Genomic DNA, 21,083 nt, shown 5'->3' on the forward strand with positions numbered 1-21,083 from the left:
GGCTAGCAGGCGAGCACCCTGTTCTCTCTTCCTCAGTTTCCCCATCTAGAACAAAGAATGTTAATTGACTCTGGGACTTGACACTCATGTTGATGTGTAGGGGTCTCTGATCCCATCCAGGGACCTCCAGTGGCCTTTGTAGAGCCAGGCTTTTGATTCAGATCTTGGGGTCACTCTCTGGGGGTGACTTACTTCCTTTGGGTCTGGCATTCTTGCCATGGGCTCATAGTTCGTCCCCTGGAGCGTCATAAGTGATGAAGAAATGGGACACAAGGAGTGCCCAGTAAGCTGTAGTGAGGCCGTTGTGATCACAGAAGCGGGAGCAGCTTTGCTGGGAGAAACCTGGCTTGAAGTCCTGAAATGTGGCGGGATGGCTCAGCAGTTAAGAGCACTGGCTGCTTTTCCAGAGGACCCAGGTTCAATTCCCAGCACCCACATGGCAGCTCATAACTGTCTGTGACTCCAGTTCCAGGGGATCCGACACCCTGACACAGATACATGAAGGCAAATAAATAAATAAAACAATGCATAAAACATAAAAGTAAATTAAGAAAAATTTCCAAAATCCCCAAAATGTGAGCTGAAATAGACTAAAGCTGTGGCAGCATCTAGAACCCAGATAGTCCTCCTGGTCCAGGCCTTCCTGATGCTGGGTAATCAAGGACAGGAAAGGCAGCAGAGAGGCCCAGGTTGCCAAAGTGAAAATGGGTCTGTGAAAACTCCTTCTCTTGAGCGATGGTCTGGAAGCCAGGCTGACTGCTACATCCCAGCTGAGCTCGTCTCTGGATACCCCAGGTGCCCGGCGGAGGTGGAGAGTGGAGCACTGCGCTGCTGTCTCCTCGAGAGGTGGACAGCGCCGTGGAGGGGCCCATCCCATGCCGGCGCATGCGCAGTGGCAGCTACATCAAGGCCATGGGCGATGAAGACAGTGATGAGTCTGGCGGCGGTAGCCCCAAGCCTTCACCCAAGACTGCAGCACGGCGACAGAGCTACCTGAGGGCCACGCAGCAGTCCCTAGGAGAGCAGAGCAACCCCCGCAGGTGAGCCGCAGCCCTTCCAGGGGTCTAGAACCCCAGCCCTGCCCCTTTGTACATCCCGTGCCCCTTGGGAGTATTGTCCGTAAGCGAACCCTACAAGAGCCATCACCTTAACATAATGGGAGCCCCAGCCTGGCATTGTTTCCCTCAGGAAGGCCTCAGAACTTGAAGCCGATCTCTTGGGAGCATGGCCTTCTTCCCCTTTGGCCACCCTAGGGAGAACCCGGCCCTGCAGATGGATCCTGTTTCTCAGCCGGGCCCAGGTGAACACCTTCTTGTAAGGGTTTCCTCACGCTTAGCCTGGCCCTGCCTGCTAACAACCCACCTACAGTTAAGCCCTGCCCATGGCGAGTCCTGGGGTGACTGGCTCAGGTAAAATTCTGCCATAGGAGCCATTTGCACTCCCATAGGGAAGTTGCCCCAGGGGTACTCTACCCTTCATGGCTAGAGCCAAGCCTTGGTGAGAGGGGTCAGCTACAGTGATGGTTGCTGTCTGTTGACCTTGGCCCTGCTGGCTACTGTGACTGCCTTGGGACACTTACATCCGCATCCTGAAATCCTTCCCCCAGCCCAGTAGTGTGTCCTCCCCATTCCCTAAGTGAGGACCATGAGATGGGAGCACGAGGTGGCGACTTGCCAGGCACCCTCTGCAGAAAGCTGGAGGCTGGTCCAAGCCCCATGTCTGGAGCCTAAACTGACCAACACAACGTGCTATGTAGAGTAACGCTGGGGGTAGGCGTTCAGGGGAAAGACTGACACACTGGGTCTGCCAGGCAAGCTGCAAGCCCTTATCCGGACATCACAGTGGCCCCAAGGCCCTTTGGGCATTTTTAGGTAAATACCAAGGCTTTGGGCCTCCACCCACGTCTGCCTAGTCTCTGGAATGGCCTCAGATTTTCATTTTGTAGACTTGGACTAGGCTGCATGGCCTCCAGTTTAAAACAGGCAAATGCAAGCACATGCTGCCACCTTGAGGCCACAGTGGACATGACCAGTAAGAGTTGCTTGCCATACTATTTTTTTTTTTTTTTTTTTTTTTTTTTTGACTGGGATTCTCTGTGTAGCCTTGGCTGTTTGAGACTCACCTTGTAGACCAGGCTGGCCTCAAATTCACATGGCTCTGCCTTTCTGCCTCCCAAATGCTGGGATTGAAGACATGTGCCACTACCCCCTGCCACAGATTTTATTGGGTCTTCCAAAGGTGGGAGTTCTCCCTTTGTTTGGAGCCACCACCCAGGCTGGCAGGGCTTCCTTTTTCCCTCTGCCACTGAGTAATCTTGGTCAGTCTTCTTCCTCCTGGCCTCAGTTCCCCGTGCTACAATGGATGGGCTGAGCCCTGTCTCCCCTCTCCCTCCCAGGAGTCTAGACCGCTTGGACTCAGTGGACATGCTGCTACCTTCCAAGTGCCCCAGCTGGGAGGAGGATTATAACCCCATCAGTGACAGCCTCAATGACTCCAGCTGTATCAGCCAGGTAAGGGTGACTAGGAGGTCCAGGGGCTCAATGCATTGGTGTCCTCCGTGTAGAGCTCTGCGCTCAGCTGCTGCCTCCGTATCTCGGGCCTGGCTCGAACTGTTGCATCCTCAGAGAGGCCTTCCCTTGTCACCCTTCATACAGTAATTCTCCACAATGTTCCCAGACCCTGCCTAATGTGTCACTCCCTGGAGTTATATTAGTTTACTGATCTCTATGGCATTCTGCCTCTTGAGACTAGGGGTCTCCTTACACACTGTATTGTTCCCGGTAGCTTCCTGTCCCCTAGCCCAGTACCCAGCCAGGCAGAGGCTCAGTAGGTGTTTTGGTAGGCGTGTCATTGCCTTGTCTGACCATCTCACTTGCTCTCTCCTGTCTTCCTGTGTCTGCTCCTCTTGTCTGTCTGTCTCTTTCTGTCTCTGTCTCTGTCTCTCCCTCCCTCCCTGCCTGCCCTTTTTTCCTCTCATTCACCACATTTCCCCTAGGTCTTCTGGATGTCTCCACCTCTATAGTTCTGCTTCTCACATACTCTTTCTCCATCTCTACCTGCCCCGGGTACCCAGAATACCTTTGCCCTTAGTTATACAGACCGGCATCTGGAATCTGCTATGCTGGGGGTGGGGTGGGGGAATGGGGGAGCCCCCACAGACTTCACCCACACAAAAGGAACCTTGTCCAGCCCAAGTTCTCTTCTAATCCAGGGTCCTCTGACTGTCCCCTTCCCTAAAACTTTACCTCTAAGAGGCTGAATGTTTTAAGCTGCATAGATGACCCTCAGGTTGCATACAGCCCAAGAGAAGACGGTCCTGGGTACCATCTCTGACCTATGCTTCTGGCTGGGCTGCCTGCCCAGGTGAAAAGAGGTAGGCAAAGCACCCATGGAGAGTAGAGAGAATGTATTCTCAGTAATGGCAGCCCTGGAAGTGAGCCTCCCGTGCCCGAGGAAGCCAGGCAGGGTATTGGAGAGTCCTGAGTAGCCCAGCCCAGGCCTGGCCCTCCTCTGACCCACACCCTCTCTCTCTCCTGCAGGTTTTTGGACAGGCTTCCCTGATCCCCCAGTTGTTTGGCCACGATCAACAGGTCAGTATATTTGCCGTTCTTTTGCACCCCAAACCAGAGTGCAGGGCTGGGTCTTAGGCCTTCAGCTGAGTGGTCAAGGCAACCAGCCTGGGTGGGTCCAAGCAGAGCTGCTGTTAGAAAGGCAGTCCTTGTGAGGATGGAGTCGAGGTGTACATCATCCGTGTCCCCAGCCACTCACACCCTGTGCCATCACTTCACTGTCTTAGATTGTTCTTAACACTGGGGAAGCATGAGCTAGGTTCCGAGGATGGACAAGAAGTCGCCACGGGCAATGGAGCATCTCCCCTAATGTCTCCTGCCTCCCCCTGGAGCCTGGGTCAGCAAAAGGAGACTGGTTTGCAGGCGTGCTTTTTAAATCTATTTTTATTTTGGTTTCTTACATCTCTTTCTCCCTTCTCCACCCCAATCCCTTTCAACATCCCAACACCAGGTAGGAGAGAAAGAAAGTTAGTGGGAGAAGGAACATAGCTCTCTTTGGCTACTTCCTGCTGTTTAGGGTCATCACGTTCTTTGGAGCAACACCAATCTCCATCATCAAGATATTTAGCCAGCAACAGCAAACGCAGCAACAGACTCCTCTTCCTCTTCTAACTGTCTCCTCCATGCGTTCTTCTCGAAGCCCTCCTTCCTCTTTCTCTCTGGGCTCTTGTATTTATACCCTCTCAGAGTCCACACAAGATGTTTTCCAGCTGGCAAAGACCACACCTCTGCACAAGGCAGCTTGTTGTTGTCAAAGATCACGCATCCTTTCACAAGGCTGTTATCTGCTGTGGACAGACTGGAGCACCTCCCATATCCCACACCTGGAATTAAAACAAAAACATGTTTATATAACATAACTTGAGTTGTTAAAGAAACCAAAACTTCCAGAACAGTGGTTGGTCAGACACTCCCAGGCTGGTTTGGTAGGTAGTGAGATACACTTTCTCCTTGAGGACCTCCCCCTGCCCCTTTCTCCCATATCCTGGGTGAGACCAGGAAGACTTTTGTTTGGACAGGTTGGAGGTTAAGAGGCATTCTCTGACAGGTTCCAGATCCCCTGGGTTTCCCCTTTCCAGAGCCCCAGCAGAGCCTTTAAGGACGTGGGGGTGTTGACACAAGCGTGGAAACTTTTCAGCTTTATACAGATTGGCAGATGTGATACCAGCACGGCTGTGTCTGTTTGAACTATACTTCCTATAGACCCTGGTCCCTACAGGTGGTTCCTCCCCTCCCAGCTCAAGGCCAGAAAACAGTGCAGGAAATGTACTCAGAGTTCAGCCTTCATCTTCATCAGGAGCTGGCATGTCTCCCAGGGCACATACCACATAGAGGCAGAGCTAGTACTTGCCAGACTCCTGATTCCAGCCACTGCACGTGCTGTGCCCCTTCCCATGTTACGGACAGCTCGTTACTCTGTGAGGGGTGCCCCGTAGGCCAGGCAATTCTCCATCCTATGGTGAGCATGTGATGTTAACACACACAGCCCCATGGCAGTACCTGTACGCAGGAAGCCCCCAAGGAGGCTCACACAAACTACTTGACACCTGCTTGCATTTTGGGAACAAACATTTATAAACATTTGCTCATTCCACACAGCAACCTGCATTTTCAGGTGCATGTGACCAGGGACTCTTTGCTGGTCACTCTGAACTCTGAGCAGGTGACTAGTTACCTCGTGTCATCTTGGTTTTGTCATTTTGAGGCAGGCTCTCATGTCTCAGGCTAGCCTTAATCTTCCTGTGCAGCCCACCTTGCCTTCACATACTGGCCCCTCCTGCCTCCACATCCCAGGATGACATGAACCACTACACCCAGCTCTCAGTTTTGACAACACTTTGAAATTAAGACTGACCTCAGCCCCATTTTTATAGATGGAAAACCAAGGCAGGTGATTCTCACACATTCATATTGTGAGGAAAATGGTGGGCCAGCCACTGAAACCTTGTCAGTCTGTTCTCAGAGCTCCTCTGTTAATGGTGCAGTTCCAAAGCAAGACCTTGCTGCCCTGGGCAGTCACAGAGGCTCTCAAAATACCTCAGTTTGCAGCTTTGAAAGATAACACTGATGCTTTAATGTCCTCTGTAGGTGTATTTTGGGTGTGCCATGTGGCCTGATTTTAACTTAGCAGATTGTCCACTAGAACTTACACAGTGGCGGACAACAATGTTTGTCCATGTTGCTTCTGACCCAGTGAAATGTGGCTAGGATGAGGAGCAAACTTTATGCAGTATTTTTGTTTGTTGGTTTGTTTTTGTTTTGTTTTTGTTCGTTTGGTTGGTTTTGGTTTTTTGTTTGTTTTTTGAGACAGGGTTTTTCTGTGTAGCTTTGGCTGACCTAAACTCACTTTGTAGACCAGGATGGCCTCGAACTCACCGTGATCCGCCTGCCTCTCCCTCCCCAGTGCTGGGATTAAAAGTGTGTGCCACCACGCCCGGCAGTTGATGCAGTTCTAATTAATTTAAACCTAAATAGCATAGTCACACAGCTCCTAGCTACCATATTGGACAGCACAGGTTCAGACCTAACACCCTCCCAGTTGTGTGACCTAAAGAATGCCCAGGCTGTTCCATTTCACGCAGACAAGGAAAGGCGTACTTACGAGAGCACATGCTGCTGGGTTAGAGCTGGCCCCAATCCATCTTTGCTCCACATGATGCTCAGTCTGCTGTGCCTTCTCCCCTAGCTGTGGGTTCCTCGGGCTTCCACCTAGTGTCCATCTGTGGCCAGCTGACTCGAGCTTATCCTGCGTGGCTTGTAGCTACCAATGTAGCCTGGGAGTCAGTAAGCCCTACCAGAATCTTCTGACAGTGTAGGTGTGCTGGGGCCCGTCTGTGTCACCCCTCTAGCTTCTAATTTTCAGGATCCTGAGTGGCCACCTCTGGAGGGATGCTTAGGGATGTGATTTGAGATAGCAAATATGCCCACAACCACTCTCCACATTGCCCTGGTGGACATCAGGTGTCCTCACTGCCGCTGCCCTCATTCCAAGCCACCTTCTCCCACCACGCTAATGCATCGGCTTCTCTCTAGCCTCTGCCCTCCCCCAGACCCTCTCCCCGTACCACAGCACCCACAGGACCCCTCTTCCTCTGCCCTCCCCCAGACCCTCTCCCCGTACCACAGCACCCACAGGACCCCTCTTCCTCTGCCCTCCCCCAGACCCTCTCCCCGTACCACGGCACCCACAGGGCTGTTCTTCCTTACATATTTGGAGTGCTGGTTCTGTTCATCCTCACTAGGTACCCTTGACAAGTATCTTCCTCTCATTGGCCCTTGTGGGTTTGCTTTTTGTTTGGTTTGGGTGTTTTGTTTTGTTTTGTTTTGTTTTGACTTACAGACCTTATTAGACCACACAGTAGTAAACATCCACTGTACCTGGTAAACCCCGTTCCAACATTCAGGACAGGCATTACCAATGGATCACTGACTTTTTTCATGATGAATTCAGGTGTGACCTTAAACTCTTTCTCTTTTTTCTTTTCTTTTTTTTTTTTTTTAAAGATTTATTTTATTTTATTTTATTTATACAGTGCTCTGCCTGCATGTGAACCAGTAGAGGGTACCAGGTCTCATTACAGATGGTTGTGGGACACCATGTGGTTGGTGGGAATTGAACTCAGGACCTTTGGAAGAACAGCCAATGCTCTTAACCTCTAAGCCATTTCTCCAGCCCAGATTTTCAACTCTTTCAGTAGATTAGTACAGACAACAAGATTTAATCTTGTTAACATCCTGTAGTATTCCAGCTTTCTTCTCATTGTAGGTAGAAAAACTGAAGGCCCACAGAGGTGAAAGGGGCTGCTTACTTCTTAAGAGCCCACCTGTGCCCTGAGTGAGGGGGGAGGAGGAGAGATAGGCTGAGTAGACCAGCAAAGCCTGGCAAAGCCTGCCTCTGATGCCTGCCTCTGTCTGGACAGGTCCGAGAGGCCGATCTGAGCGACCAGTATGAGGCAGCCTGTGAGTCGGCCTGCAGTGAGGCTGAGTCCACAGCGGCTGAGGCACTTGACTTGCCACTGCCCAGCTACTTCCGCTCCCGCAGCCACAGCTACCTGAGAGCCATCCAGGCAGGCTGCTCGCAGGAGGAGGACAGTGTCTCCCTGCAGTCCCTCTCCCCACCGCCCAGCACTGGCAGCCTCAGCAACAGTCGCACGCTTCCAAGTGAGTACCGTAATGCAGGAGGGTTGGCGGTCTGTTCCATTTTGTACTGCCCACTAGGAGAACACCAGAAGTGGCCAGGTCGGCAGCCTAGAGAGATAGAGATGCTGGAGAGAGACCCATACGTTACCACAAAAAGGATGGTGGAGAACCAGAGGTAGCCTTGAGGCTTGGCTTTCCACCAACTGGCAAACTGAAGCCTAAATGTCCCAGGGGCAGATGATGGAGAGGGTGGGAGCCCAGACGTCCCTGGCTGCTTCCTGCTCAGAGCAGATTCCTGCTAGTAGGCAGGCCTTACCCACCCACTGGGTAGATAGACCTTCAGGGAAGGCGAGAAGAAGACAATGAGGGCTTAAATCTGCTCCCTGCCTTCTCAGTGGGATCGGTTTGTCTCACACTTACAGTCAGGGATGGCCCTACTTCCTTCATCCGTTCTGATGTCTCTAACGATGACCCCTGTGTGAGCTGAGGCCGGAGCCATCCTATGTGTGCAGGCCAGGCAAAAACGGGAAGTCAGAGCAGGCAGAACACAGCTCGGAATCTGTGTTCGTTGAGATGGCGGCCTTGCATCCTCCCACATCTCCAAGCCTACAGGGTCCCAGGGTGCTGGACTGTGCAGGAAGCTTCCCTGCAGTACTCTTCCCGCGGACAGACCCTAAGTAAACGCCATCTGCTGGGGTGTGGGAGGCAGCCAGCGTCGCCATAACTGCTTCTCACAGCTCTGACAGTCAAGGGCAATGGTGTTGCATTGTGTTAGAAGAGATGGCCAGCGCCTTTAAGTGCTCAGCTAGCATTTGATGTCACTGAGTCTCCCTGAGTCCCACGTGTACACAGGTAACCAACACTGACTAAAGGGACTGGTCTCTTCAGGGAACGAAGCAGAAACGTTAGCCCCACTGCACCTCCCACGCCTTCTGCAGCCCTCCCATCTCACCCCTGAGGTGGGGATAGTCGCTAAACTCTGGCCCCTTTGATACCTGAAGGAATAGCTTTGTTCCATATTAAGAGTCTGGTCTAGTCTAATCTCAGGACTTCAGACTAGCCTGCCACGAATCTCACGCAGCAGCGCCTGGGGCCTGCCGTGGCTGGAAAGCCCTGAAGTGGGGAGCTCGCGGTGGTTGATGTTTTCTCTGGGTCTGGTTCACTGTTGTCTCTGGTCCAACTGGTTCTGGGTCTCGAAACAGCCAAAGCCAGTCTGGATTTCTGTCCTGATGGGAAGGGCCTTCCTGGTCCTTCGCTCCTGGCGTGGGCAATGCTGCTTCCTTCTCCATCACTCCGCCTTTTGGCTGGGCAGTGTGTCCTACGACAGAGCCCTCTAAAGACAATTGCAGCGCTACCTCGTGACCATTTTACGTGTCTGAAAAGCAGCGCGTGGAACGTGGAGTAGGGACTGCTCCAGTGGTGCCTGGCTTCTAGACCTGCTGTCATGTAGGCCGACCAGCTACTTCACTTTAGAAGTTGCCAAGCTGAGGTGGAGGCCGCCATTCTGTGGCTTCCAAATGCAGGGAGCTAGAACTCCGCTGCAGCCCCATGGGAGTTGCAGGTACACATCCTGTTCTCCGCATTCTCATGCCCTCACATGTTCTTTTTGCAGGGCAGGGGTGGTTTTGTTTTTGTTTGTTTTTCCTGGGTTTTCAAGACAGGGTTTCTCTGTGTAACAGCCTTGGCTGTCCTAGACTCCCTTCGTAGACCAGGCTGGCCTTGAACTCACAGAAATCCACCTGTCTCTGCCAGCCCAGTGCTAGGATTAAAGGTGTGCGCCACCACTTGTTTTTGTTTTTTTGAGACAGGGTTTCTCTGTGTAGCCTGGGCTGTCCTGAAACTTGCTCTGTAGACCAGGCTGGCCTCAAACTCAGCGATCTGCCTCCCGAGTGCTAATGAGATGGGCTGAGAAGGACACGCAGCATCCACAGAAATTCACTGCAAATAAACCCTCACTGGCAAGTTTCCTTCAACCTTATTACTCGTGAATGAATGGACCAAAGATGCGTGACAGCTGCACACCCCAGAACCCAGGTCCAGGTGGGCCCCTCTGTGGCTTAGCACTTGCTTCAGTAACGCTGCACAACAACAGCGGGCATTCCTAAGTTCGTCAGTCTCGTTCTTCTCCTGGGACCAGAGGTCCTCCTGAGATCAGTAGTCTAGCTGGGATGAGTTTTTCTTACGAGGAAGGCAGAAGGTGAGAGAGCAAGTTCTAACAAACCGTAGGAGCCCAACATAAGCGAACATCCCATCAGCTAAAGCAAGGTGTATAACTGAGCGCTCCATGGAGGGTGAGGGCCCTCTTACTTTTGTAAAGAAGACTGTCTCCCTATGACAAGAGTGTGAACACCACGGGGGGGTGAAGAATTGGTGGCAGTAGTTCAGCCTGCTGTATCCCGCACAGGCAGCCGTGTCTCTCACATGTAGAAAACACTTATCCTACCCAGGATCCCCCAAAGTTTCATAGAGCCACTGCGTTGCCATCCATGATTTGTGCCAGATCTGGTTTGCGGTTCCTCTTGAGCCATCATCCTATGATCTAAAAACCCATGTCACCTTTCCTGTAGCCCAACACCCTCTTCTCCCAGTGAAAACTCGACTTAGCAAAATAAGGACAGGACAGCTGCCATTCATACGCTGCTCAGGAAGGAGATGAGAGACTCGTAGACTTGCTGACACGTACTTGAGATAGGCGAATATTCCTGAAGATTTCCTATTCTGAGAAATGCACTTTGGGCCTCTGCCTGCTTCCTCTATAGGAACAGGAGAAGGATTCATCTTCTTTAGTTGAAGCAGATTAGCCTAGCTCAACTATATTTAATTTAATTAATTCAGTTTAATTTCATGTAACCCTTCGTGCCAGTCATATCCACAGCCACTTTGAGTCAGGCCTCCCTTTACTTAGTTACTCCTAAGCTGGGCTTCTGAGGGACCAACCATTGAGCTTTCTGACAGCTCCTCTGACCACCTGAGAAGTTTTTAGTTATGTGTATGTGTGTGTGCCTGCTTTTCTGTGTCTGCACTACATGAATGCAGGTGACCATAATGGCCAGAGAGTGTGCCAGATCCTTTGGAACTGGACTTTCAGGCAGTTGTGAGCCAAACTCCATCCTTTGCAAGAATATCAAGTGCTTTCCCCCCCCCCCCCCCCCCTCTCTCTCTCTCTCTCTCTCCCTCTCCCTCTCCAATCTCACTATGTGACCCTGGCTCACAGAGATCGGCCTGCCTCTGCCTCCCCAATGCCTAGATTAAAGGCCTAAGGCACAGCACCCAGCCTGCATAGGACTTTAACAGGCAGTGAGTTTGTTTTGATCTCTCTCCCAGGCTCTGTCTTAATTTGAGAATGATCTAGCTGGAGACTGAAAATTGGCAGATTTGTTTTCCAACTCAGCCATCTCTAGGCTCTCTCTGTCCCCCTGAGCATCCCTGACAACCTGGCTCTTTCTTTTGCGAGGTCTTCTCTCTTCTAAGTCCTTATGCGAAGAAGCCAGATCTTGTATCTTCTCACTCAGGTCACTGTAGGTGAATTTCACTGAGGGGGTCTGACCCACACAGAACCCAGGTATCTTTTTCCAGGCTTCTCTAAGAGTTTGCTCACTGTTTCCTCATCACTTGGTCCCGAGGCCAATGTGATATACCCTGGTTGCCACCACACACCGCTCTGTGTGCCATCTCAATATTGCTACAGAGCCAACACTGGGGACCATGAGTTTGAGACCGGCTGTATCCTGGGCCCAAAGTTTGGCCATGCTTTTCCCACGGAGGTGGCTGAAGGATAGGAGGACGACCTCATTTGTGACACATTTCAAGTGTCTCAGTTTCACATTTGCAAATAACCACTTGATTAATGTGATAATTCAGCCAGTCACAGAACAGACACTCACATGAACATGCACACTGCACATCCTGGACAAACCAGCATTTGGTATTAACCGTCAGGGTGTGGGGCTCCAGCTATTCTGTTTGGGGGCTTTTGAACAAGCGCAGCAACATCTCATACCTGCTCAGTCACATGTGCGCAGACATACAGAAAGACTAGCGCATCAAGACCTGCATATAGTATGGAAATGGGTTTGGAAGGATGGCTCAGCTGTGCAAGCATCAGGACCCAAGTATCATGGCAGGATGGGGTTGGGGGGAGGGAAGCCAGGTGTGGTAATAAACCTGTCTTGGTGTTCCATTGCTGTGAAGAGACACCATGATGAAGGTGACTCCTTTTGTGGTGGGGGTGGAAAGGGGGGTGCAGTGTGGAGAGGGATTGAGACAGGGTTTCTCTGTGTAGCCCTGGCCATCTTGAAACTCTCTCTGTAGATCAGGCTGGCCTCAAACTCACAGAGATACACCTGCCTCTGCCTCCCAAGTGCTGGGACTCAAGGCGTGCACCACCACCGCCTGGCTCAAGGCAACTGTTAGAAGAGAAAGCATTTCGTTGGGGGCTTTATTACAGTTTCAGAGCCGTTATCGTTATGGTGGGAAGCATGACATGGCAGGCAGGCATGGTGCTGCAGAAGGAGCTGAGAAGTTTACATCATGATCCTCAGGCAGCAGGTGTGGGGATGTGGGGCAGACAGACACTGGGTCTGACGTGCGCTTTTGTTTTTGTTTTAAAGATTTATTTATTTTTATTATGTATACAGTACTCTGGCTGCACATATACCTGCAGGCCAGTAAAGGGCACCAGATCACATTATAGATGTTTGTGAGCCACCATGTGGTTGCTGGGAATTGAACTCAGTACCTCTGGAAGAGCAGATGGTGCTCTTAACTACTGAGCCATCATCTCTCCTGACATGCACTTTCGAAACCTCAAAGTCCACCCCCAGTGACACACTTCCTCCAACAAGGCCACGCCTCCTAATGCTTCTAAACCTCCTCAAACAGCCCACTGGCTAGGGACTAAATATGCAAATCTATGGGGACCATTCTCATCCAAACCACCACAGCCTGTAATCCTAGCTCTGAGGAGGCAGGCATTGGTCAGCCAGTCTAGCCAAATTGGTGAGTTTCTCAAAAATAAGGTACAGACTGTGTTGCTGTTAATTGGATGATATGGTCTACTAAGTGTTTATCATTAGGCTATAGTTATTATGGTGATATTGTCTAGCCCGCTTTTATAATCAATAAAGACACAGACGCCTGATGTATTTTAGAATAGCCTATTTTCACCTGGGGCAAAGCAGATAGTACTTCCTAAACTATTTTCATTTATATCCCAGCCTCCACCCCATGCCGTCTGCTGCTAATAATGTCTATCTGATTTGCCTCCCATCCATAATCCCAACATACTTGCTAAGGTTGTTCATCTGGCCCATTTCCTTCCTGTGGGACTTCAGAGTTCCTCCTCTGGGCCCACAGGGCTCTCTCCTATCCCATGGCGATCCTCCTCCTCCTCCTTCCTCCTCCTCAGTCCTGTCTCCTTCTCTCTCCCAAGATTCTCTCTGCTCAAAGCCCTGGAACTTCGCTCCGCCCTGCCCTCTGCCTTGCCCAGGTGTATTTATTCAGCCGAATAGGGAAGCAAGGTTCAGGGCTGCAACCAGATCTTGTGAACCAGTAATTAGCATCAGAGCACACAGCACCAGACCAACCTCCAGCAAGACTGGAAATGACACCAAACATGTACACGCCCATCCACGTGTGTATGTGAACATGCATGCATAAATGTGCATGCGGCCACACAAAGAAAGATGTTTAGACATGCATAACTGATACTCCCAGACATACATACATACATGTGCATACCTAATTCAACACACCCCTGCACACAAAGTGTACGCCTGTGTGTCTCCATCAAAGCCACACCCACACACCTGTGAGGAAAGCATGCCTCAGCAGACTGCCCCTTCAAGCTTCCCCATTCGCCTTCACTGTGAGTTCCCACAGTGACCGCCTCACACCTGCTTGTTTGCCCTCTGCTCCTCTCATACTCAGCAGGTAAACTCACCAAAGCCACCAGCCCTCCAGGTCTCTGGCCAGAGCTGCAGTTGGCCCATGCAGTAGTTAAGAAAGGGCACTGCCGCTTATGACACTTTGCCACCATCTGCTGATGTGTCACCGTGATGCTGTTTCTATTAGAATAAGGTCCTTTACTTCCATCTGAAAAAAAAAAAAAAGTCATAGTAATTATATAATCTGACTATGTCTGCATTGTGCATAGCACCCCACATGCACATATGGGGCATCCTTAATCAGTGTAAAACCTGTACAACCATACGTGGCAGTTCTGCCTGTGCTCACCCCGCTCTGCATAGAGACACACCAACACGCAGCCACTGCTCAGAAGGCGCCCCTCTTTACTACCCTGCCCTGCATTTGTTCTGAGCCTGATTGGCCGAGAGGCACGTAGCCCTTTGTTTCCACACTCTGAGCACATGGGCTCACAGACCAGATGTAGGCAGGTGGGACGATGCAGGTGCAGGGTGGATACTGAGGCAGTGGGCCCCTCGCAGAGTGGCCTAGGCGGGCTGTGTGACTGCCCACCACTCCTCCCTGCTGCCAGCTTCCCAGCTCTATTGCTAGCACTGCCACCCTCCCTCCCCCTTTCTGACCCAGTTTCCACATTCCAGAAATAGCTCTGGCAGGTGACTGGCGGGCGGGTCAGCGGTAGCTCAGCTGCCACTTGTACAGGCCTCTTCCCTAGCCAGAGGACACCTGGGAGGGGCCATGAGGGCCGTGAGCTAACCCTTTGCTCTGTCTCTGATTCTGCCTCTCCTCTCAGTATGCCTCTGAAAGGAAGCAAGAACAGTGACAGGCCTCCTTCCCATCTCTTCCCTCAGCTCCCCCATCCCAATCTGTGCCTTCTGTTTCTCCCTCAGCCCTCTGTTTCTCTCCTTTTTCTTCCTCTCAATTTTAGCTCTCCCCACCCCCCCTTCTGTGTCTCTCCCACTCCCTCTGAATCACATCACACAGATTCAGAAGCTGAGATATCACACAGGAACCTCAGCAAGTGGCGTGGGGGTGGGAGGACTACTGTGTGGCACCCTGATCCTGACAATTACACTCTCTATATCTTTAAATGTGAATATGGTCATATGTCCATTTGTATGAAAACACACACACACACACACACACACACACACACACACACACACACACACACACGGTACATAGGCTTAGGATCATTCCCTGCCCATACTGGAAGCTCCTGGCTGGGCTGGGTAAGTTCCAGTTCAGAAAGCATTCCTGCTCCCTGCTCAGAGGCCCAGGGTACTTGTTTCAATGCTGCTGTGTCACTCTGAAAAGGCATCTGTCCCTCCTGGGGCCTCATACTGGTTATCTGGACCTTGGCTTTGAGGACTGGTCTTATCTGTAACCATCCAAGTCACAGGCTGCTTTCCCTTTCCTTTTGTTCCTTCTCCCATCTCTTAGAGCTCTTTCTGGTTTCTTCAATCCCTTTTCCTTCCCCTGCACACATACATAGGAAGGGAGGCTGAAAAAAAACCCGAGGTCTTGTCTCCCAAGCCTAGTCCATCCCTAATCTCTGGCAGATTCCTGTCAGCTCAGCCCTTCCAACCCCCAGAGTGTCAGGGCAAACACCCTGTAATTTGTTTGCCATTTCTTATCCCTGGGGCTAAGGACTGAGATTTAATCTGAGTTAAGCAGATTAAGTGCGCCACCATCAATTAGTGATGTCTGCTATGGCCAGAGTCACATATACCTCCCAGTCCTGACTTAACCCAGTTATACACACACACACACACACACACACACACACACACACACACACACACACACTTGAAGTGGGGGTGGAATGGTTCAGAAAGCCACTGCAGCCTACGGGAAGTGTCACAGTCAAGGTCACTCAGCAAATAGGTCAAGGAGATGTTTCTCAAAGCCTTGAGTTCTCCCTAGTCCTGTGGGGGTTAGGAAGGAAGCAACCCAAGGGCTTGATGAGCAAGACAGTTAGAGGCTGTCACACTGGTCAGGCAAGGCCAGTGGCCCTGTCAGGGCCATAGGGTCAGAGGTGGTAGGATTCAAGAGGCCCTCTGTGGAAGAGTCACCTCTCCTGAGAGAGCACTGGGTAGAAGCCGGGCTTCCTCCTTCCGTTCCCAGATGTCCCTAGATACCTGAGTGCCTACCATGTACTGAGTACACAGATTATCACTGGTCAGATTTTTAAGCAATTCGGAGAAATGGTGATCTAGACAGGCCTCCAACACAGCTGCCATTTCTGGACAGCTGGGACCGGCCAGTAACTACCTGGGAAGGAGCCTTCCCCCTCCCTCAGGAGAAGCCCAGGCTCATCCCGGAGGAAGTGAGGTCTGTCTACCAGCCCCCTCACCTCAGGCCTGACATGTCAGCACACAGAAGCTTCCCCATAGGGGACCCCATACAGGACCATAAAAAATATGACCGCCCTAAGCGTGCTGACTGACGTTCCCCCAGCACCAAGGTCTCATGCTTGGTCAAGTCCAAATCGAAGCTGCTCATGAGTTTTTCTTTTCGAAAGTGAGCTGGGTTCAGACTTTGTTATGAAAATTGTTTCCACCCAGTTTCTCTCCAGGGGGCACACCGCACTGGCGAACCTTAAAGAGAAAGGGGGACTTGCCCAAGGTTAGATAGAGTGCGTTGCTGAGTTGGGAAGATGGAGGTGGGCTGACTCGGGTGTCAAACCGCAGCAAGAATTTCCTTTTCCTAAGTAAAGCAAACGAAACAGAATAGCAATGTGTAGCCAGTTACTTCTTTTAAAGTGCCCAATGCTGACATCAAATGAGCTTGCTGCTCCGTCGTCCTTAGGTCTTAAAGCAAGAGAAAGATGTCTATTAGAAACAGTGTTACTTCTCCAATCCTCACAACCCTCTATCAGATCCAAAAGCTGAAAGCGGGCAACCAGCCTGCCACCCAGCAAGGACCTGTGCCTGGCAGACCCGCTGTAAGCAGAGTGCCAGTCTGCGAGAGGGAAGGGATTCACTCAGGGAAGAAGCAGGAATGGGCTAGGGGCAGGGTCGGTGTGTCTGTTGTCACATTTTACAGGGTTGAGCATCTCGTCTAAGGTCACACAGGTGTGATACTGAACCCATTCTTAGGACCGTTAGGGAAAGCGGAGCAACTAAAAACTGCTAGGCTGCTTAGTGGCTAGGACATGCGTGCAGGGCGAAAAGCCCACAGTGGGCTCCCTCCTCGGCCTCAGTTTCCCTCCCTACAGCGAAGCCCTGCCGCCAGGGTGAGCCCACGCGGACGCCCCGCCGCTCCGCCTCCCGCACAGCCCGTGCTTTGCGTTCCTGTTGGAACCGGTTTTGGCCGGGCGGCTCGAGAGGGCGGAGCCCCTCAGCTCGGGCATGCGCGAGCCGGCGTGGGCGCGCACTCCCTTTCAAGACCGGCCGGCCAGGGCGTGGGCCGCCGCCCGGTACGCGTGCGCGCTTGCGCAGGGGCCCCGACTCCGCGCGCCCCCTGGCGGCCCCGGAATCCCGGGCGACGCGCGCGCGGCTGACGCGAGGGGCGGGGCCGGCGCGGGGCTTTAACCCGGAGGCCCCGCCTCTCGGGCGTACAAAACCGGAGCCTCGGGCCGGGCCGCGTGAGGGAGGAGGGTGAGTGCCCACCGCTGGCCGCCTCTGCCGCCAGTCCGTCCGTCACTCCGTCCGTCTGTCCGACCCACGTCGTCGCCGCCGCCGCCGCCGCCACCTCCTCAGCCCGGACGCCCGGGGCCCGCCCAGCGCCGCCCGGAGCAGCCGCGGCCCCGCGAGGAGACGGGCGCCGCCCCCGCCCGGCCCTGCCCTGCCCCGTCTTCCCGTCTGTCCGTCCGTCCGCCCACCCGCGCTTCCGTCCTTCTGTCGGCGCCGCCGGCCCTCCGGCCCGTGTCCCCGCTGCGCTCGCTTTGTCTCTCCCTAGCTCGCTGTCTCTTTGTCTCTGCCCCTCGCGCTCTCGGCCCCTCCCTCGCTCCGGGATCTCGGGTCCCCCCTCTCAGCGCTCCTCTGCTCTCTTACAGCCACGGGTTCTGGCACCCCCATTCTTCGGGACTCCCCCTCCCCTAGATCTTTTGGGGCCTCTCCTTCAGAACACACTCCATTCCCCCAGGGCTCCCTTGAGCTTACCACACATCCTCTGGGGGGGGGGGTCCTTCTTGATCCCAGTGCCCCTGGTTCCTGGGGGTTGCCTCGACCTAGTCCGTATTTCCCCGGGGTTTTCCCTCTTCTCCGGGGCCTCCAATATCTGCCAGAACCTTTTACGTCCCTTAGTGAACCCTTTGAGCCCCCTGATATCTCCCCAGCTCCCTAACTTAAGAGCCTCTGCCTTTCCTAGATTTGTCCACTGTCGCTGTCACTGTCTCTCCTTGTTCTCTGAGCGCCCCACTTCTCTGGACCCGGCCCCCCCGCCTTGCTCTCCCTGCTTCTTCCACGCATCTGTGTCGATGGTCTCGCTGCTGTCTCTGGCGTGGGCGGCCTCCCTTTGAGCCTGCTCCTCTGCCCGGGGATCTTGCTCCCTTGCTTCTCTACCCGACCCCTGTCGCCCCTTCTCTCTGTTCCTTGTCTCTCCCGCTCCCTTTTCTGTCTCTGCCGGCTCTCTGGGTCTCTGACCCCCATCCGGCCCTCATGGCTTTGTGTCTGGAGCTCTTGAAGCAATGTGAGTGGTGGGGTGTCCGGGTCGGGCCGGGCGGAGTCTTCCCGCAGGCTGGCCGCGGCAGAGGCTCCTTGGGGTTGGCGCTGGGGCAGGGGCTGGCGCTGGGGCAATGAGGCTGTGGGGCCTCTAGACCAGGGGGGACAAGGATGGTGGGGCCAGGCTGTCTGGCGAGGGAGGAAAGGGGGCCCTTCCTGCTCTGAGGCTTCTGCTTTAGTTGCTTGAGTGTGTGGAGGACGCCCTGGGCTGGGTATCCCTGCTGGCTTGGCCCTGCATGGCCTGGCACTTTGTGATTGCTTGTGGGCAGGCCTGGGCTATTTTGGAGCCTAGAGCAGGATGTGATATCACATGGGCGTTTATTTAGACCCAGCTGGGGGTGGGGGCTGCGTTCTTGCCAACTTGAGTAATGAAATTTTGCAGGGGGGTGTGGCTTCTTAGACAGCTGGGCTTATAGGGTTGTGGTCAGAACTTTTCTAGGCTACCCTGAGTGTGCACAGAGGTCTGAAACTTGGTCTTGCTGAGACCAGGATGTATTGGAGAGGAATTGACCTTACTACAACCGCCCTTGATTATTGTGTTTGGCTGCCCTAGACTCTGAAACCTTGGTTACACCAGCTCCAAAGGGTTTGATTTTGGGTGAGACCCTTGAACTTAAGTCTCAGTTCCACCTGTTAATAGGGGATAATGGGGTGCGGGGTACCAAAGGTTGTCATGAAGATCAAATGGGGCATCTGTAGACATGATTTATAAACTTTTCGGCCTGCCTTTAAACAGCCTGAGAGAAAGAGAGAGTGCTTGCTTGCCTCCCTGTCTGTCTGAGAGGGTACACAGCTGGTGCCTGCAGAGCAGGGAGAGTGATCCAGGCCCAGGACTCTTAATCCACTCCCACAGAAGTGTGGCCACCTTTCCAGAATTTCCCTGTGCCATGTTGCCCTTCTGAAGTCTGTAAAGATAAGTGGGTGTGCCCATAGAGGTGCCTGTGCTGAGGAACACTTGGATTTTCGGGGTGCCATCTGTTGTTTAAGGTTAGACACTGCTAGATAATGACAGCCAGTGTGTGTGTGAGCCACAGCTGCTTTTCTCTTTGTGGAACACAAAGGTTCTGCTTGGAAGGTTCCGGTGAGAGCTGGGGACTGCTGTCAAGGGCCCTGGGATGTTCTAGAACTTTGGAACAGGAAGTGAGACCCAGTATTGTAGTCCCCTTGTTTTACAGATAAGGTGAGGTCAAGAAGAGCCAGAAGGACCCATGGAGGCTTGAGTTCCTGGGTCCTGTCTGGTGGCCCTCCCTGAAGTTGCTCCTTTACTGGTGGTATTCCCTGCCCTTGATGTAAATGACAGTCGCTGACACCCATAGATCTCTGTCTGTGCCCCTTGTAGTAGGCACAGCCTATGCAGTGCCTGCATTCGTGAAGTAATACCTGGCCCAGAAGTGGAAGAGTCAGGGTTTTAGTCCTCACATCGCAGGCTGTGACTGGCCCCTAAGTGTCAGCTTCCTAGTCAAAATTGGAATAATAAGTCTTGTCCTAAGTCTTTAAAAATGATAGAATGGTCTTTAAAATGGTCTTTAAAAAATGATAGAATATATATATATTCTATATATGTGTGTGTTTATAGATAAATAGATAGATTTTTTTTTTTTAAGTTGCAAGGCAGAATGCCAAGGTTTTGTTACCAGTTCTGGTGCTAAACTGCCATGAGACTTCAGGCAATTGGTCTCCCGGTGAATCTCCACTTTTCCCTAGGAAGAGTGATGGGGGAGTTGGATGTATCGATCTTTGTAACTGGGTCTTTGTAACTGACATTTGAGACTCTGAGGCCACCTGTGCATCCCTGTGCCTTACCATTTTATGCCGGATCACAGAGCAAGGAAGGAGAGCTGTACTGCCAGCTGCACACTAGTGACAGCTGTGGCCTCTGGTGGGCGAGGCCCTGTGGGATGGAAAGGAAGAGGCAGCATTTGAGCTGAGTCAGCATTCCAGACCCAGTCGGCCTCTTACACAGGTGGTACAGAGTGGAAATAATGTGGGTTTTAAAGCCGTTCACACCTGGTTCTAATCAGTCTCATCAGTGAACGCCTGTGCTGTCTGTCCTGGCCAAGTTACTATCTTTGATCTGTAGTTTCCTCATCTGGGCTCTGAATAATCATTTATACCGTAGGATTGCTATGGCAATTAAATGAGATTATATGTGTATAAAAATAAAAACCTGTGCACAGTAGGCCCTCAATAAATGTGAGCTTTTCCCTCCTTATAATGTCTGGGTCAGATTTTTCTTTGTGGGAACAAGCCATCCCCAGCCTCTTCCTTTGCCCTTGTGGTTGGGGTTCAGGTAACACGGAATGTGCCTCGATCAGTCAGCAGCAGTAATAGGAGTGATACCTCCAGGGCCTTGAGGGGCACTGTGTTATCCACTATCTCCTTCCTAACAGGGGGATGTGGCCCCCACTCTGGATCTTGCACCATGGCAATGTCTCGGAGCTTCTGGCTTCCTTTGCCTGCATCATCACTTCAGGCTTTGCTGCTTCTGCCTGGTAGCCTGTCTCTCCACTGCCTGTTCTGCCACCTGTTCGCTTGGATCTGTTTGACATTTCCCCAGCCTCTGAGCTCATCTCATATTTAAAGGCTTGAGGTGGGGCAGGGACTTGAGTCATCACCTTCCCTGGCTTTTCATCCTGAGCAGCAACCAGACACTCCCTGAGGGCCACTGCCTGATGTGGATGCCAGATGCCCGCAGGTTTTCCTCCCAGAAGCATGGGTGGACTTGGGAAAGTATCTCCTGGCTCTGGGCAGAAGGCTGTAGTGGCGGCTCTGAATGTAGGGTCCA

General features: G+C 52.5%; 1 protein-coding gene across 4 annotated transcripts in view; it reads left to right on the forward strand.

The window, feature by feature from the left end:
- Dlgap4 (DLG associated protein 4) overlaps nt 1-21,083 on the forward strand; it is a 103,965-nt gene that overhangs the window by 43,836 nt on the left and 39,046 nt on the right. For 3 of the 4 annotated variants that reach the window (XM_051143649.1, XM_051143648.1, XM_051143650.1), the window contains exons 3-6: nt 796-1,040; nt 2,396-2,510; nt 3,540-3,590; nt 7,490-7,730. In XM_051143649.1, coding sequence (XP_050999606.1) covers nt 796-1,040; nt 2,396-2,510; nt 3,540-3,590; nt 7,490-7,730 — 652 coding nt within the window. Of the gene's footprint in view, nt 1-795; nt 1,041-2,395; nt 2,511-3,539; nt 3,591-7,489; nt 7,731-17,782; nt 18,267-21,083 lie in introns of those variants that run through there. The other variant, XM_051143651.1, reaches the window with a different exon arrangement.

Source organism: Acomys russatus, chromosome 4 (assembly GCF_903995435.1).
Source record: "Acomys russatus chromosome 4, mAcoRus1.1, whole genome shotgun sequence".
NCBI classification, from domain to species: Eukaryota; Metazoa; Chordata; class Mammalia; order Rodentia; family Muridae; genus Acomys; species Acomys russatus.